The sequence below is a fragment of the Anolis sagrei genome, chromosome 5, assembly GCF_037176765.1.
Source record: "Anolis sagrei isolate rAnoSag1 chromosome 5, rAnoSag1.mat, whole genome shotgun sequence".
NCBI classification, from domain to species: domain Eukaryota; kingdom Metazoa; phylum Chordata; class Lepidosauria; order Squamata; family Dactyloidae; genus Anolis; species Anolis sagrei.
The window spans coordinates 66,827,522-66,844,979 of NC_090025.1; the positions used below are offsets into that span (position 1 = coordinate 66,827,522).

General features: G+C 39.6%; 1 protein-coding gene across 4 annotated transcripts; it reads right to left on the reverse strand.

The window, feature by feature from the left end:
- Window positions 1–951: 951 nt before the first annotated feature.
- Window positions 952–16,709, reverse strand: CCDC110 (coiled-coil domain containing 110). Of its 4 annotated transcripts, XM_060778626.2 has the most exons (8): window positions 16,566–16,709; window positions 16,363–16,458; window positions 12,179–12,231; window positions 10,921–10,986; window positions 8,918–9,028; window positions 4,375–6,466; window positions 4,158–4,199; window positions 952–1,481 (listed from the first exon to the last, which is right to left on the reverse strand). In XM_060778626.2, exons 1-8 carry the CDS (start codon window positions 16,621–16,623, stop codon window positions 1,297–1,299), a joined length of 2,703 nt encoding a protein of 900 aa, XP_060634609.2. In that variant the 5' UTR covers window positions 16,624–16,709; the 3' UTR covers window positions 952–1,296. The 4 variants fall into 4 exon arrangements, with proteins under 4 accessions (XP_060634609.2, XP_060634611.2, XP_060634608.2 ...); XM_060778628.2 differs by lacking the exon at window positions 4,158–4,199; XM_060778625.2 differs by having other exon boundaries at window positions 1,414–4,199.
- Between the last annotated feature and the right edge of the window lie 749 nt (window positions 16,710–17,458).

Sequence of the window (17,458 nt, forward strand, 5' to 3'; positions counted from 1 at the left end):
AGGAACTGGGAGTGGCCACGGCCAACAGGGAGCTCTGGCGTGGGCTGGTCCATGAGGTCACAAAGAGTCAGAAGTGACTGAACGAATAAACAACAGCCACAGTTCAAAAGTGTCTATCAGTCTTCCTTATGGTCCAGCTCTCACATCCATAGGTTACTACAGGGAATACCATTGCTTTAACTATGTGGATCTTCATTGCCAGTGTGATGTCTCTACTCTTAATTATTTTATCAAGATTGGTCATTGCTCTCCTCTCAAGAAGTAAATGTCTTCTGATTTCCTGGCTGCAGTCTGCGTCTTCAGTAATCTTCATGCCTAACAATACAAAGCCTGTCACTGCCTTCACATTTTCTCCCTCTTTTTTGCCAGTTATCAATCAATCAGGTTGCCATAATCTTGTTTTTTTTTTTAAATAATTAGCTGCAACCCACTTTCTTTCACCTTGGTTAGAAGAATCCTCAGCTTCTCCTCGCTTTTAGCTATCAAAGTGGGATCATCTGCATATCTAAAGTTGTTAATGTTTCTTCCAGTAATTTCAACTCCAGCTTTGGATTTGTCAAGCCCTGCATGTTGCATATGTTCTGCATACAAGTTGATTGGTCGGGTGAGAGTATAAAGCTCTGCCGTACTCCATTCCCAATCTTGAACCAATCTGTTGTTCTGTGGTCTGTTCTTACTGTTGCTACTTGGTCATTATACAGATTCCTCAGGAGACAGACAAGGTGACTTGGTATCCCTCTACCACCAAGAACAGAAGATGTTATTTACTTTCACAACTAAGTAAAATATGTAAAATATGGTTTTTGGAAAACCATGTAAAATATGGTTTTTGGAATAGCATTACGGTATGAAAAGATAACAAAAAACAAAAACATTCATTTTTACACATAATTTTAAAGTAAATAGTTTTGTTTTTTTAATAAAGAATTCAAGTTTTTCATTTCACCAGGCATGCTACTTTTTCCCAGTTTGTCTCATTTTAATTGAAGATACTGTTATAACAAAGCCCAGTTTACCAGAATAATATACAGTATAAATACTATTCAAAACTATGTTTGATGTTCCATTCTTTAAAAAGCAACCTTTTCTGAAATAAAGGAGATATGCAAATAAACATTAATATGTGTGCTTGCGGCAGTTTAGATATCTTTCCCATGCACAACTTTGGGTTGATTTTTTCCCTAGTGTTTGTGAATATTTATGCATTTCTGATAGTTCAGTCCTTTTTTGTGTGTGTTAGGCAATAATCAGAAATACATTTTAGTCCTTTACATCTGTATGCTTAGCCCTCAAAGACTAAGTGGTGGAGCAAAGAGTGCTACATTTCTTCTGCATGACACTTGGAAACCCCGATTCTCTTACGATGGATGTGGTGCAACTGACTGAAAAAGTACTGTACAGCTTGACTTTGTTGTCACCCTTCTCTGTAAATAGTTCTTCTTTTTCCAGTTTCCATCGGATTGCAGCAATCTTTCCACACTCTAGCAAATTGGAAGGGTTAGGAAAGTAGTTAACATAGTTTACAATCCAATGAACTATCAAGTTGATATGTTTGCATTGGAATAATATTCACAGGCATTGCAAAATAATACAAACTTGTCCTTCTTGGCAAGTAAGCTGCAGTGCTCTTCCTTACATTACAGATGTTTAGGAACAGATGCATGTGGTAGTTAGTATGTGGCATACATTAACCCAATGGGATAAATTTCTTTACTAAAATCACTGAAGGACAGCTGAGTACCTGACTCACTCAATGCCCCCCTCCCCCCAGCCTGGTCCTTGCTTTGTGCATGCAGTAAGGCCACACATGAACTCCTTAGAACCATTCAGTCATCTTGCCAAGTGAAGAAGATAGAGGAAGCCATCTGTTGACACTAGCTTATGTGGGGATCCTTTGTGTACCAATTTACTAGAGTTGGAAAGTTTCAGGAGAAGATTTGATTCCAAATAAACAACATCCCTGTCACTTCCATAGAACTGGGACCGCATTATGATAGAATTTACTATGAATTCCCTTCTTATTGTAGTCCTTTAAGACCCATTCCAAAGAATTGCCCAGTCCTAAAGAACGGTTTTTAGGGAAGTTCAGAGGACAGAAATATGGAGGGGCATTTCTATTTGCCAATTCTACTGCTCGGATTTTAGCTATTGCCTTCACCTTAAAAACCAATATAACGTATTTTCATATCCCAATAATTTTGTAGGGTATTTTCTCAGTACATGTAAGTACATATGAACTACTCAGAAGTAGGTCACATTAAGTTCAAGTAAGCTCCATGAAATTACTCAAAGGAAAGTTTAAGATGCATTTGTAAATATATTTTTTCCACTACTTGCAACTGCATCTAGTATTTCTTCTTTCATGTTCCACGAACTTGGATTTATATGTAGAAGAATGTTAATTGCCATCCCTACCCCAGTCTGATTCTGCTAATTTGCATTAATGTTGATTTGCAGATACAGAAAATAACTCATACTCCTGGAGCAAAGCTATTTGGCTCAGCTTTATATGTCTTAAGGCCCTTTACTCTTGTGCCTAATGAGAGAAATAATGCCATCTCCTGAGATGGAAAGACTCCTAAAAGGTTCCTCAGATGATCTTTTAATCCTTACAACTCACTTTTATGCCATGGGGGGAGGGAAAAAGTTGGACAGATCTCATGCATATAGAATAGGGTACCAATAGGGCCTACCTGACCAATTGCATTGGAGAGAGGAAGCATAAAGCCATCCTATCTGCTGTATAGCACAAAAGGGAAGCAATGGGGGATACCAATTTTTCAAAGTTTGTAAATTTGTTGAATTGTGATTCCCAGATACCAATCCTGATTTTCAAGAACTCGGGACACATCTACATGCACATTTCACCCCAAAAGGGAGGTGAATCAGTTCAATAACATCTACATGATGCATAGAGTTGATTTGCGTTAACAAGAACATTAAGAAACGAGTTGCTTTGAGGTTTCCTTGAAATCCTGGAGCAAATATGGATTCTGGGCCTGTGTAAATAGTTGGGCCAGTTCCAGTACAAAACTGACTGTAACTGTTTACACAGCAACAGTATTTCCTGGGCTTGATCCTGGGACACAGGATGGGGCATACTGTCCACCTCTTATTCTCACCGTAGTGGGAACTACAAGCCATGAAATGGCTGGTGGCTGCCACTTGTCGACTGGAATAATGTTGTCTGGAGTGTAAGGGCAATCGGAGAAGCGATGGCAAGAAATGGCCACCCGCCATTTTGTGGCTGATCACCACTACAATGAGAACAGGAAGAGGATTGTAGGAGTCCACACAACTGGATTCAGCGCTGCCAAATATACTCTATGTAGCATGTAGCGAAATGTTATATGAAAAAAAGGAAAATTAAAACTTTAAATGTTGTTCATCACCTGCAAACCATCTTCCCAAATTTTTACTGAATGCCTTAGAAAAAAGTATTGTTGATTATATAAGAAAGTTTAAAAACTGTTTTCAAAGAAGATTTTTTTTATTACAGTTTCTTTGAAGGACTGATTGCTGGAGTTTGTCTGGAATTTCCTAGAAAAAAAGACAGTGTTCTTTAAAAACCGAAACCAAAGGATGAGTCCCTTTCAGGAGACTAACTGGGGTACCTACAAATTAAGGCAACCAAAATGCTCAATGATACGCCCAAATCTCTGTTTTTCCATTTTTCCTCCAAAATGTAGTTACCAAAATAAGGACATACTATTTCCTTTTTTCAGTTTGGAGAAAAATAGTTTTGAAGAACATTTTGAGTGATTGTGAAGAACTTTCTTTTGTGCACTTGCACATAATAGGTGGGTGGGCGGACACAATTTTCAAGCAAAAATTGCCTGCATTTTTTTATATGGGAGAGCTTTAAGCAAGTGAGGGAGGGCTTCAGTGGGGCTACTGATTATATATCACAAAATATTTTAAAGATTTATTTATTTTTCCAGTTCTCATTACTGGGGATGTCTGAAATACCTGAAGATCAGGGGTGCAATCCACAGCCGCCCAAGCATAGCTGTACAGAGACAGGAGTATTTCTGGGACAGGGCAAAGTTGAGTAGAGGGACATTTAAATAAGTGTATGGGAAACATAAGTCCAATGTAAAGCAGTGATTGGCCCAATATAATATAAATATCCCTTAGAGAGAAGAGAAAGAGCTCACCTGAATCCTCTTCCAAGCACTTTTCTTTTGATTGATCATGCCCTAAAAATTCAGACATTGCTGTTGGTGTCTTAGTATCATCTAAGCATATGTTCAGACATAGAAAGCACATCAGTTTAGTATTTTGCTTGTCAATTGTGGTCAAGACAATCACAGAATGAGACACCTCCAAGTCACCCTAACATCCCACCCCAAATACTGACATAAATTGACATACCTGGTTGGTTATGCATAAGAGAAATATGCTGGTAGCTAGATATTTCATCACAAATTTCCGCAGGATTAGCAAAAGGATAATTTCCCCTTTGATTTTGAGAGCGAAACCTTCGTTTGTACTGTTCATTGAACAGAGCAATAACTTGGTCTCGAAGATTAGCATTATTCTTCTGGAGGCGGCGTGCTTCAAACTTCAATACATCTCGTTCATTTTCTGCAGAGCGCATTTCATTTTCCATTAGTAAGAGCTCCTCACTCAGTTGTCTTATTTTGTTTTTATATTCTGTGGCCTCTTGCTTATATTCATGGAGATGCTTTTTAAGAAGCCAGTTATCCTCTGTAATGCTTGCCACCACTGTTCCCAATCTCCTACACTCTCTTTCTGTGTTGGACAAATTGGTATTCAAAATTCCCATTTCTAATTTTGCGGTTTTGCATTCAGTCAGAAGCTTCCCTTCTGCATCAGTTCTTTTAGATTGAGCTTCTAAGAGGTCCTTCTTCAGGACTTCCTTTGCTTTGAATGCCTCTTGCAGTGTCTCCTCTAACTTCAACTTTTCATCTTTCAGAGACTGTATCTCATTAAGTAGAGACTCCAAATTAGACATCGTTACCTTCTCATTTTCTTTCAGTTTCTGAATTTCCATTTGTTTTTCTCCATGTTCTTTTTCCAGTAAAGTTTTTGTCCCTGTAAGCTGACCTATATTTTCCCTAAGTGTTTGATTTTCTTCTTGAAATGTTGCCACCTGTTTTTCCAAAGACCCTAATGCCATAATAAGATCACTTTTTTCTTTCGTGAAAAAAGCCAGATCATCCCGTGTCTTCTGATCTTTCTTCTGAAAATCATTGATGTCTTCCACAATACGCTGATTTTGAGCATAAAGCTGATCCTGATTTTCCTCGAGAGTTGCCTTTTGCTGCTGAAGTTCTTTACATTTTTTCAGAAGCCTCCTGACTTCCTTAAGGCATTCTTTGCAATCTCCTTCCGACTTAACTAGTCTCTCTTGAATGCTATTCTTGTCGTCATGTAAGTCCTTAATTTGCTTCTGATATTTTATGTTTTGTTCTGTTAGAGACTGTATAATGTCTGTGAGAGGTTTCATTTGGTTTCTGAGATCTATATTTTCATGTTCAAGATTCATCATTTTTTTCTGAGCATGTTCTGACTCTTTCGCAGGCGTCTGTATTAATCTAACTTTTCCACCCAACTCATCTGGCACAGGATAGGCATCACAGAATTCCAGACCAGTCCCGTTTTGAAGCTCATTATTTGAGCTAAGCAACTGATATTCTTTTTCTACATGGCTGTCTTCAATGTGTTCTGGAAGTAGTAAATTATCTCTTACCACTGCTTTGGACAAGAAATTTAACTGCAGCTTGTCCAGAGCACACTCTTTCATGAGAGTTTCCTTATTGTACTTTCTCTCATATGGAGCTTGGGTTGCATTTTGATTATTTTCCTGAGAAGAATCCATGGCATCATGAGACTTATCAGATGAACCCTCCGCTTCTGAAATTCTTCTAGATTTCAACTCTTCATTTGGCATATTCATTGCTTTTTCTGTTAGGTCTTGTTCTGACAGATAACCAGAATCGTTGTCTTTGCTACATACATTGCGTGTGTTCTGAAAGTCAAAGATATACGACGGTTCATGCCTCGGGTCTCTTTTACTCTCCTGTTGCATGTCCTTGAAAGAAAAACTCACGCTCTCTGTCAAGCATTCATTGTCCTCATCATCAAACTTATGGAACACCTTAGGCACTTTAGAGTCATCATAACTTTTGTACTCTTTCAGAGGAGTCCTGTCATCTGCTTTGAAGCTGATAAAAGATGGGGAGGAAATGTCATTCATGTAATTCTTCAATTCATGATCGTTGTTTAAAGACAGAATAGGTTTATTTCTAGGTGTCTGGACATGGTCTTCTGACTTCCCAATGGCTTTATATTTTAACAAATTATGATGTGGAATATTTTCTTCTATGACTGTGTCTCCAAACAGTGTGCTAGAATCCGTTTTTGTACTGGAACTGGTACAAGACCTGTCATCAAAATGAAGTTGCTTCTTAAAATGTGATGCTTCTTGGTATCTCCTTGGCTGAGAGAGAAAGCAGACACACCGGAATGTTTTCAGTACACAAAAACCAGGAAAGACACAGTTCAGCACCACCAATAAATTGCTTAGATGGCACATTTTATATAGATTTCTTTATCTAGCAAAAATATGTAATGTGAATTTGAAATTGCTGCTTCTTGAGTGCTATACATATCTCTCCTTGAAATTAAGTTTAAATAGCATTTGAAAACATGCTAGAAATATATTACTTTCTACCTTTTGATTTCTAATCTCTATTTTTTCTGGAAGATGGAAGGCAGTTGGCAGGTTGTTGTAATAGTCTCTTTCAGCTTATGCAGGGGTAAAATGTAATTCACAGAAACAATTTATTACTTATTATACTATAGTTTTCTTGATCAAATACTCTACAATTTCTTCAAATGCATATACATTCCAGTTTCTGGCAAAAACCATGGAATGTTTGGTTTATTTGTCTTTGTGTATGTAAGCTGTCATGCATTATACTACTCCAACCAGATCTAAACTCATATTTTGTTATAAAATGTATGCAGTCATTATACCGTGCTCTCCCCGGGTCCTTCCACACAGCCATATAACCCAGAATTATCAAGGCAGAAAATCCCACAATATCTGCTTTGAACTGTGTTATCTGAGTCCACACTGCCATATATTTCAGTTCAAAGCAGATAATGTGGGATTTTATTCAGCTGTGTGGAAGGAGCCCCAGTTACTGCTGCTTTTTATGGATAACTTTATGGTTTAACTTTTGATTTTGGGTTTTTAAACTGTTCTTGTGAAAAGGGAGCCTTTGTTCATTCTAACAACCATTCTAACATTTTAAAAATTATACATACACTGCTTTTTTTAGAGAGAGAACTATCTGCATGGCTCTCTCAGCCTATGTGAGTAGCTGTCATGATTACCACCCAGGCATTAGCCAGACTGGCATATATTTTATTTTAACAATGTAATAGAAACACGCCCAAAAACAGACACTTCAGGACAGTATTGGCATGTTTTTCTTTCATGTATAAAATGGCAAAATTCAATGCCTCACATGTATGAAAATATCACATATCAAATCAACAACATATGATAACAGATTAAAACCATTAAAACTATAAAACAGCAATCACAGATACAACATAAAACATTTAGACTTTGGATCAATCCTGGGTTGTCTAACTTATTTCATATTTCCATATTTCTGTCATTCACTGAATGCCTGCTTGAATAACCAGGTCTTAAGTTGTTTTCTAAACACTAGGAGGGAGGGGTCCAATTTAATCTCATTTGAGAGGGAGTTCCACAGCTGAAGGGCCACCACCGAGAAGGCCCTGTCTTTCATGCTCGCCAATCGCACCTGCAAAGATGGCGGGACTGAGAGCAGGACCTCCCCAGCAGATCTCATAAAGGGAGATGCGTTCGGACAGGTAAGCTGGACTGAAACTGATTCATAGGCTAAAGCCTGCACTTTGAATTCTTCTGCTCAGTATCAGTCTGGCAGCCAGTGGAGCTGACGCAACAGGGGAGTTGTATGCTCTTTACTGCAGGAGTAAGAAACATGTATCCCTATAACTGCCAGGTACTGTTAAGACTGCAGTTCCCATGAACCTTGGCTAGTTAAGCTTGCAGAATTAGAGAGCTGTAGTACAAAACTATCTGTCTTGCACTACTCGTATGTTCTATGATAGTTGGGAATCTGGTGCCTTATTCCCAAACTTGTGAAAAAGCCTTGGAACAAGATTATCATTGTAAGAATATTAAAATATTTTTAAAAGGCAGTTGTGGGAAGAGTTATCTCTAGAACTCTCCTTGATTTGGTCACGTATAATCTCTTCCATGCAAAATAGTATCCCTTTACATCTCTATCTTGTGGGACACTGCTTCATATAGTGGGCCTTTGTTATCTAGTAGGGATTGGTTCCAAGACTGTCAGTGGATACCAACATCTAGGGATGCTCGAGTCTCATTATATACACTATCATTGTAAAATGATGTTTCTTATATAAAATGGCAAAATGAACTTTGCTTTTTGGATTAAAAAATATTTTTCAAACCTGGACGATTGAGTCCATTGATACAGAGTTCATTGAAACAGAGCCAACCCAATCAATCAATCAGTCAATCAATGATTTATTACGGTCTGATCAGCACAGAATAGAATGGGGCACAGGTGCCCAAGGAAGGGAATCGCAGTTCCCAAGTAGATCAGATAAAAAGCAGATTAAAAACATGTTATAAAAGAGACAGATTAAAAAGCAGACTAAACTTACAGTTTAAAGTGCATGTATGAATCTAAAATAGGGGGCGGCTAACAACAAATATCAGACAAACAGAGCCAACTGTATTTTATGAACTGATGCCAGAAGTGATGGAAGAGAAGATGGTTCCTTTTTAGTCAAGGATCCTTTTATCTTATTCCCAAAAAATACCAGTTCTGTGAACACATCTAGTTAAAGCAAAACATACCATAGCAATGTTGATAGGTGTGCTCGTCAAACATAAATCGTCTGGATCAAATTCTGAACTTTTCATATCAATTATATTTTTGTTAAGTATTCCATTGATTTCACACTGGACCTAAAGAAACACCAAGTGAGATCATTAACCTTCTCTTTTCACCTCACACATGTTCTTTCGTTTCTTGTGTATCTGTTGTTAGTCATTCTGATAACACCCTATTTGTTTTAAGAAGTCTATGCATATCTACTTAGAAGCCCCTTTGATTTATGAGAATTGAGTAACAAATACAATGTATTGTTGTTGTTATTCAGATGAACTTATTCCAAGTAGATATGAGGTGATAACTTTTGTAGATTTTGGATATGTCATGATCTTATGAAGTTGGTTTGGCTCACACTTTTACTGAGTATGGGCTTTGTGCTGAACCTAAATTTCACTGACTTAATATCTGTGGCATCTTCCATAGTATAAGATAAGTGTAAGAATCATGTAGGCTAAAACCAATTGAAGGCCAAAGGTTTTCCACCTCTGTATTAAACCACTGCACTTTTAAAATTACATTTTATCTTTTATATCCAGCAATTACATCATTATCCCCAATGCCAATGGTCAGTGTAAGTGGAGCCTTAGATTTGTTGGGCTACAACTCTGATCATACTCAGCCAGTTGGTTATGCGTCATAGTGATAGTGGACATCCTGGTCCAAACCAATTGGAGGGCATAGGTTGAGGGATGTATCCAGCGGTTCCTCACCCCTGAATTAGAAACTTAAATGATGACCGTTAATTCCATCTATTAATTTGCTTTTTAGCAATGGTCTGTTTTTTAAGAAGCAGGATATTTAGAAGAAGGGTGAGAAGATGTCATTCCCAGGTACTCTATTTCAGTTTCTCTACTGCAAAGAAACTGTTGAGAGTACTTTGATAGTGTATTCTTGCCTGGCAGGGAGTTGGACTGGGTAGTCATTTTGGTCTTTTCCAATTCCTCTATGTTCTACGATTCTATGGAAAAGCAAACCTTTTTAATCACGTTATCCTTGCCTTCTGCTCTAAAATGATGTTTTAAACTCTTGGCTGTTTTAAATCCGGACTCATAACCAAAAGCCAGATGTTCCTTACAAGGAATTTTGAGAACACTAGAGTAAACTAAGAGTTGTTGCTCTCGGGACCAGCCTGAGGGTTTCCCATAGAGATTTAGTTGGTCACTATAGGAACAGAATGCTGGAGAAGATAAGACTCTGGCCTTGTGCAACAGGGTGGTTTTTATGTTTCTGTTTGACAAAAAATGGCTTGGTGTATGAAAACATGGGAAATGCGGTGGAAGACTTTAGAAAAGTGGCAGACTATTGAAGAGAGTAGTTAGCTGTCTCTTCCTTCTGGTGCAAAGCTTCCCTCAATTGACAAGCAAGCTATGTTAGCAGTTAAGCACTACTGACTTTCATCTGGACTACTGGAGTGTTTTTAATAAATCCAGAAATGAGCATCTGTAGATCTCCAGATCATCTTGGGCATTACTGTCCATAATACACCACAACCGGTTACGTTGATTAGGGATGATAGGAGCTATGGGAGCCACAGTTTGTCCACACCTTCATTGGCCAATAACTAAGTTGGAGCAGGGGGGAAGCATAATGCAGAAATGACAATAAATCCCTTGAGGGAAATGTTAGCAAATAGTATTTGTATTCATATTATTATTATTATGAATCTCCGAAGTCAGTTTATAACTCTTACAAAGTTTACAAATCTTAGCACAAAAAGTGAAGTCCTGTGATTTTTGTTCTTAACTGTATAATAATGAAATTATGAGAGAAAATGCAACCACAAGGACAACGAAGGTTAATTTATAATGGCAGAGATGGATGGGAATAGGTGAGCACAAAAGAATTATTGGGATTTCTTATGAGGTGTTGAGATTTGCATATAAAAATGATTGTATGTTGTATCCTGTATACATAAAATGGAACATCGTGCTCGCTTGTTTTTCTGATATTTAGGGTTTGTGCTTACCATGCTTACATTCTGCAATGTTTGCTGTCGAAGGGCTTGGAATGATTCCAGCTGTTGTTGTAAGATCTATAGTTGGGAAAAATAATAGAAGGTTTGTACATATTCAGCACAAACTGAGACAGCTGGCCTTTTTGGGGGGTGAGAGGTGGAGGTTGTTTTGTTATGCTACAAAACAAGAACTGCAGACCATGCCGGTTTGCAAGAGGAAGGTGTCACCAAGGCTGATGTAAGGCATGTTCCCCAGTCAGTCTTAGCAATGTGTTTTTACTTCCAGACAGGCCCTATATCCCAGGATTTTAGTTTGTCATACAAATTATGTTCAAAAAATATGGGCAAACAAAACCCACTGATTTATTTAGGAGTGCTAAAAAGTGACATGAAATGCAGAAACTCTATTCCACAAAAGGCCAAGGGTGAATTATCTTTTTAAAAGATGACAAACTTTGCTATTTTTAAAAAGCATTAATACAAAGTTGCTGTTTATTTTCTGTATTATGTTTTATAGGATGATGTATATCATGTTTTTACTAGTCTGTCTTGCCCTCCTCCTGGCATAATGCCGAGAGGATAGCCTGAAGACTGGAGGAGGAGGATCAGGGCAGTCACCACATGTCTCATTTTCCTCCTGGCATAAGGATGGGGTGAGCAGCCCTATCCTTATGCCAGGAGGACAATCTGGGGATGCCCCGAGCCCTCTCCCAGGCCTTTCCTCCACCCTCCTATGCCCATTCCACCCAATGTGTGCCTACAATGCGGCCCCAAGGCAAAATGTTTGCCCATATTCCATGGAATCTATGTTTGATGCAAAATTTACCTTAACTGATTCTAACAGAAATGCTCTAAAAGTTGGGGCTGTGTCAATCAGAAGGTAATTCTATTATCTTGCAGACCAGATCTAAAAATCTGCTTCAGAGGTAGAAGCCTAAAATTAAACTAGGAATAATAAGATTTGTGGGTTTTGAATTAAAAAAAAAAACAACCTAATTTTTGAATGATTATATGATAATAGGTTAAAAGCTTTCAATATTTAGCTTTTAGCACTAACTTTTTTTCCTGCCACCTTAGAATGATAATGCTTACGTTTGCAGAAGTAGAAGCGAGGGAAAACATTCACAGTCTTAAAAATACTAATTATAAACAAGAGAAAAACCTGAAGAAATTAATTAAACTAAAAATCCTCCCTGAACTCTCATTTCCTAGTATCATTTATGGAAATTCACATCACCCTGTCTTTGTTATCCAGAACAGATAAGCTTACTTTCATTGGTGACTGCGGCTGGGCTTGGCCGTCTCTTCCTGAAGCAGATTCATCTGAAAATCAATGAAACAAATCCTGCAGATATAGTGTTGATAAGCCCAAAAGCTTTAAATCTCCACACCTAGGCAAAGAGTACACAGTTCATTCCCTAGTCTGAAGAGTATCTTGGTTGTATTGTAGAAGGCTTTCATGGCCGGAATCACTGGGTTGTTGTAGGTTTTTTCGGGCTATATGGCCATGGTCTAGAGGCATTCTCTCCTGACATTTTGCCTGCATCTATGGCAGGCATACCTCTGAGGATGCTTCCCATAGATGCAGGCGAAACGTCAGGAGGGAATGCCTCTAGACCATGGCCATATAGCCCGAAAAGACCTACAACAACCCAGTATCTTGGTTGAATTAACCTTGTTCCATGTGTTGTCGAAGGCTTTCATGGCCCGAATCACCTTGTTCCATCATTGTGCTAAGAATATGTAAGGTTCATGCTTCTCAGCAGAACACAGGAAGACCTTGAATGCACACTATTTTTCTTCTATCACCATAAAAACCACTGGGGGCATATGCTTAGAATTTGGTCTTTAACAGGTTCCAAGGTTTGGAATATTACTGTTGGAAAATGAATATTTGAAAAGGTGTATCTGTTGTAAATTAGACCAGTGCATGACAAAGACATTGGAGGAAGTTCAAAGAAGGGCAACAAGCATGATAAGAAGCATGGAAAACAAAACATGAGGAAAGGTTGAGTGGGTTAAGCATGGTGAAAAGAAGATTGAAGGGTGACATGACTGCACTCTTTAGATATGTAAAGATCTTCACAAAAAGGGGAATGAACTAAAAATTCATCTGTTGCTTCAAAGTCTAATGGTTTTAAATTAGGGCAAGTAGATTTCAACTGAACCATTAGAAGAAACTTTGTGGTAGTTGTTGCTACTAAGGGTTTGCAACGTACTTTTCCTAAGTTTTGGAAAGGATCAGGGCAGTTTCTGTTGCAGCTGACACAGTTAATTGATGGGAAAATTGAGTGTATTGTTATCTCATGTATATAGTAAGCCACTGTGTGTTTGTACTTTGAGCATTGCGTTTGTAGCTTTGCTTGAGAGCTCATTCTGAGCTGAAAAGCCTTTGTTTGGAGCAGTTCTGCAAGCGTCCTGAAGATTTTTTTTTGGTTGTGTCAGGAGCAACCGCTCCTGTTGTGAGAGAATTGGCCGTCTGCAAGGACGTTGCCCAGGGGACGCCTGGATGATTTTTGATGTTTTATCATCCTTGTGGGAGGCTTCCCTTGTGTCCCCGCATGAGGAGCTGGAGCTAATAGAGGGAACCCATCCACCTCTCCCCGGATTCGAACCTGCGACCTGTCGGTCTTCAGTCCTGCTGGCACAGTGCTTTAACCCACTGCGCCGGCAGAGAGAATGCATCTAGAACATAGCCATACAGTCAGAAAAACTTACAGCAACCCAGTGTTTCTGGCCATGAAAGCCTTCTACAACACAGACACAGAATATTCCAGAATATTTAAAAGAGAGGATATTTGCACTTTTTTACTCTAGTGCTAGTAATATCAAAAGCCCAGGAAGATATTTTGGCTTCCTTACAGAGTGAGAGCTCTTATGTGGAAATATGCTGGCGGCAGCCAGACTGAGACTCGGATAAAATAATCTTATTTGCTAAGGCTTCTAAAAGTATTCTGTACAGCTTATCTGAGAGATAAGTGGAGTGTGCAGACTGTGCAGAGGACTAATTAATTTGATGTTTTATATACGGATGTACGTGGACAGTATGTTTTTAAAATTAGATTTGTAATGGTTTTCAGTCAAAAACAACAAATTGCTATCTGACTGAGAATGGAACCAATTACTTAGAGGGCTGATCCCTTTCTCTGGATATCTTCAAAGAGGCTAGGGCAATTACCTGCTTGGGATACTTCAGCACAGCCATTCCCAACAGTTGGTTCTCCAGTTGTTTTGGACTTCAACTCCCAGAAACCCCAGCCATTTTACCAGCTGTTATGAATTGTGGGAGCTGAAGTACAAAACACCTATAGGACCAATGGTTGGGAACTACTTCTTTAATAGGAAATCCATGACTCATGATCGCCTTCCAACTGCATAATTCTTTGAAATACTTTCCTCACACTGTCCTTTATTACAAATATACCAGTTTTTCTTGGCTCATTCCCTTCTTTTTTTCACAGTTCTGGCACAAAGAAAGATCTAATTGATAGTTGCACTAGGGCCGGAGACAAAATTTCTGCATTCAGGGGCAGCTGAAAGATTGCTTTCTCTCCCTTCCAGGAAAGATATTATGGCAACAGAATGACAATCTTATTTTGATTGTATGTGTTTTCAACCAAATTCCATTTTATGGCAGCTCTATCTTAGGGTTTTCTTGGGGTTCATTTTGGGGTTTGGGTGGTTTTCTTTTTACTGTATCTGTATTTCTTGTTTATCAAGGCAGTGAATGTTTGCCTTTTTGCGTATTGTATGTTGGAATCCGCCTTGAGTCTCCTTGGGGAGACAGGGCTGAATACAAATAAAGTTGCTGTTGTTGTTGTTGTTGTTATTATTATTATTATTCAGGTGAGCTTTGTCATTGCCTTTTTCTAAGGCTGAGAGTGTGGCTGAATAAGAACCTTAACCTTAACATGAGTTTTGGATTTGGGTTCCTGTGAGTTTTCTGGGCTGTATGGCCATGTTTCAGAATTCTCTCCTGACGTTTCACCTGCATCTGTGGCAGACATCCTCGGAGGTTATGAGATCTGTTGGAAACTGAGCATGAGTGTTGCGAGTCCTTCCTCCTCTTAAAACAGGGTTCTGAAATATCCTTATGCAAAAAGGTCTAGCAGCAATGTACAGACTGAGACAACAAAGTTGGTAGCATGTTACCCCTTGCAAAACCCCTTTGTTTACTGATATTCCAGAGCAACAGCTCTGAGTGGTTATGTCCAAGGTGGGAGAAAGAACTCTTGTCTGTTTGAGGCAAATGTGAATGTTGCAATTGGCCACCTTGGTTAGCATTGAATAGCCTTGTAGCTTCAAAGCCTGGCTGCTTCTTGCCTGGGGGAATCCTTTGTTAGGAGGTGCAAGCTGGCCCTGATTTGGATTTGCATTCTATTGTCATACTATTTTGATCTTTGTAGTTTGCGTTTTGGAGTATGGGATTTACAGATATAGGTATTCTGTTGCACGCATTTTATGTTGATGTGTTTTTGACTGCTGTACCCTGCTTTGCGTCATAAGGGGAGGCAAATAAATAGAATTTATTATTGTTGGGTTGTTGTAGGTTTTTTCGGGCTATATGGCCATGGTCTAGAGGCATTCTCTCCTGATGTTTCGCCTGCATCTATGGCAAGGATCTTCAGAGGTAATGAGGTCTGTTGGAATTAGGAAAAAGGGTTTATATATCTGTGGAATGACCAAGGTGAGACAAAGGACTCTTGTCTGCTGGAGCTTGTGTGAATGTTTCAACTGACCACCTTGATTAGCATATAATGGCCTGACAGTGCCTAAAGCAAACTTTTGTTGAGAGGTGATTAGATGTCCTTGTTTGTTTCCTCTCTGTTGTTGTGCTGTTGTAATTTTAGAGTTTTTAAAAATATTAACCCTTTTTCCTAGTTCCAACAGACCTCACTACCTCTGAGGATGCTTGCCATAGATGCAGGCGAAACATCAGGAGAGAATGCCTCTAGATCATGGCCATTATAGCCCGGAAAAACCTACAACAACTCAGTGATTCCGGCCATGAACAATACATTTATTATTATTCAACAATACATTTATTATTGTTGTTGTTTTATAGGTCCCAGCTTTGTGTTGTGGATTACTGTCCACCAAAGCCCATGCTGAAACAAATATGTTAGCCTTCAAAAGTGTTTTTTTTAAATGTAAGTGTGTAGAAAAGTATTAGAAATACAAATGTCAACATCAGAATAAACTGGAAGTTTGAATTGGGCTTACTGGTGAAGTTAGTGCAAGTATAGTAAAATATTTATGCTTGGAAATAGATGCAAGGCTGCACAAAGTCTTAGCAAATCTTATACAAACTGCACATCCTGAAGGAGGAAAGAAGTGGGTGGCAAACTTTCTCCTATCTCACAGAGGGATGACGTCACAGCGTTTCCTGCGGGATGACGTCATGGCCCCCCTCCCCTCCCCATGGAGGAAAGGCCAGGGGAGATGCTGCCCCACCTGCGGCCCTAGGATCCTGGCTCCTGGAGGACAGCGTGGAGGGCAGGCGCTTCTCTCCTTCTCTCGGGTTCCCTCTTTGGTCGCTCGGCAGGGATCCTGAAACGACCCACAACCCGCATCACTCCCGTCCTTCCTTCCGCAGTTTTGCGTTTCCCGCCCGCCCGACTGGCTTTTGAGCCGCGCCGCCTGCCTCTCAAACTCACGATAGCCAACGCCGACTCTCATTTCGCCTCGCGTGCGCCCGCGCGCTCCTCGCCCCATTCAAACTGTTTCGCCAAACCGCCGCTCCGCCCACCGCTACCTGGCGTTGCCGGGCAACGGGTCTCCATAGCGACGGGGGGCGGGGCCGTGTGAGTGCCTGGCCGAGCATGTTGTGACGCGCAGGCCTGGTCGTGCGCCCCCTGGAGGCCTCGAGCCGTTCCTACAGGACTTTCTGTCCGGTTTTCGAAAGCATTTGCACTGGATGTTAGGAATTGTGGGAGTTGAAGTCCAAAACACCTGGAGGGCCAAAGTTTGCTCATGCCTGTAGTAGAGACTTATTTATTTATTTACGAAATTTATATCATGCCCTTCTCACCCCGAAGGGGACTCAGAGCGGCTTACAAGTTATATGGAAATACAATATATTATATTATTAGCATAGCACAATATTAGTAACATACATTCCCATATATAGTTGTTATATTGTATTACTATTATATCGTATTACTGGGCAAGTTTCAGGCATCAGCATCCTGGGTACCCATCGTGCACAGATCTTCGGACAGCCAAGCAAAGCAATAATGTAACTCGCATGTTCTTGTGAAATGCTGATTATGCTTGAAATTTCTCCCTGAGTGATACAACAAACATCCTGAATCAATTTGTCAACCTTTTGCTTGTGAAACTCGGTGGTTGCTGTCACAGGACAGCCAACTCTTCGTTTGTCACGCAGGTCAGATGTTCCCACCTCAACACCTTTAAACTTAATCGACCAATGACGCACAGTACTCACATCAACACAATCACCATAAACAGTTTGCATTCTCCGATGAATTTCCTTTGGGGTGACACCTTCTGCTGTCGAGAATTCAATGACTGCACGTTGCTTAAGAAG

Excerpts from the sequence above, each read along its gene's own strand:
- CCDC110 (XM_060778625.2), bottom strand. The coding sequence starts at position 16,623 with ATGGGGCGAGGAGCGCGCGGGCGCACGCGAGGCGAAATGAGAGTCGGC. Across the intron at positions 12,232-16,362 it reads CCAGGATCCTAGGGCCGCAG|ATGAATCTGCTTCAGGAAGA; the intron begins GTGGGGCAGCAT and ends ATTGATTTTCAG. Across the intron at positions 9,029-10,920 it reads CATTGCAGAATGTAAGCATG|GTCCAGTGTGAAATCAATGG; the intron begins GTAAGCACAAAC and ends GTGTTTCTTTAG.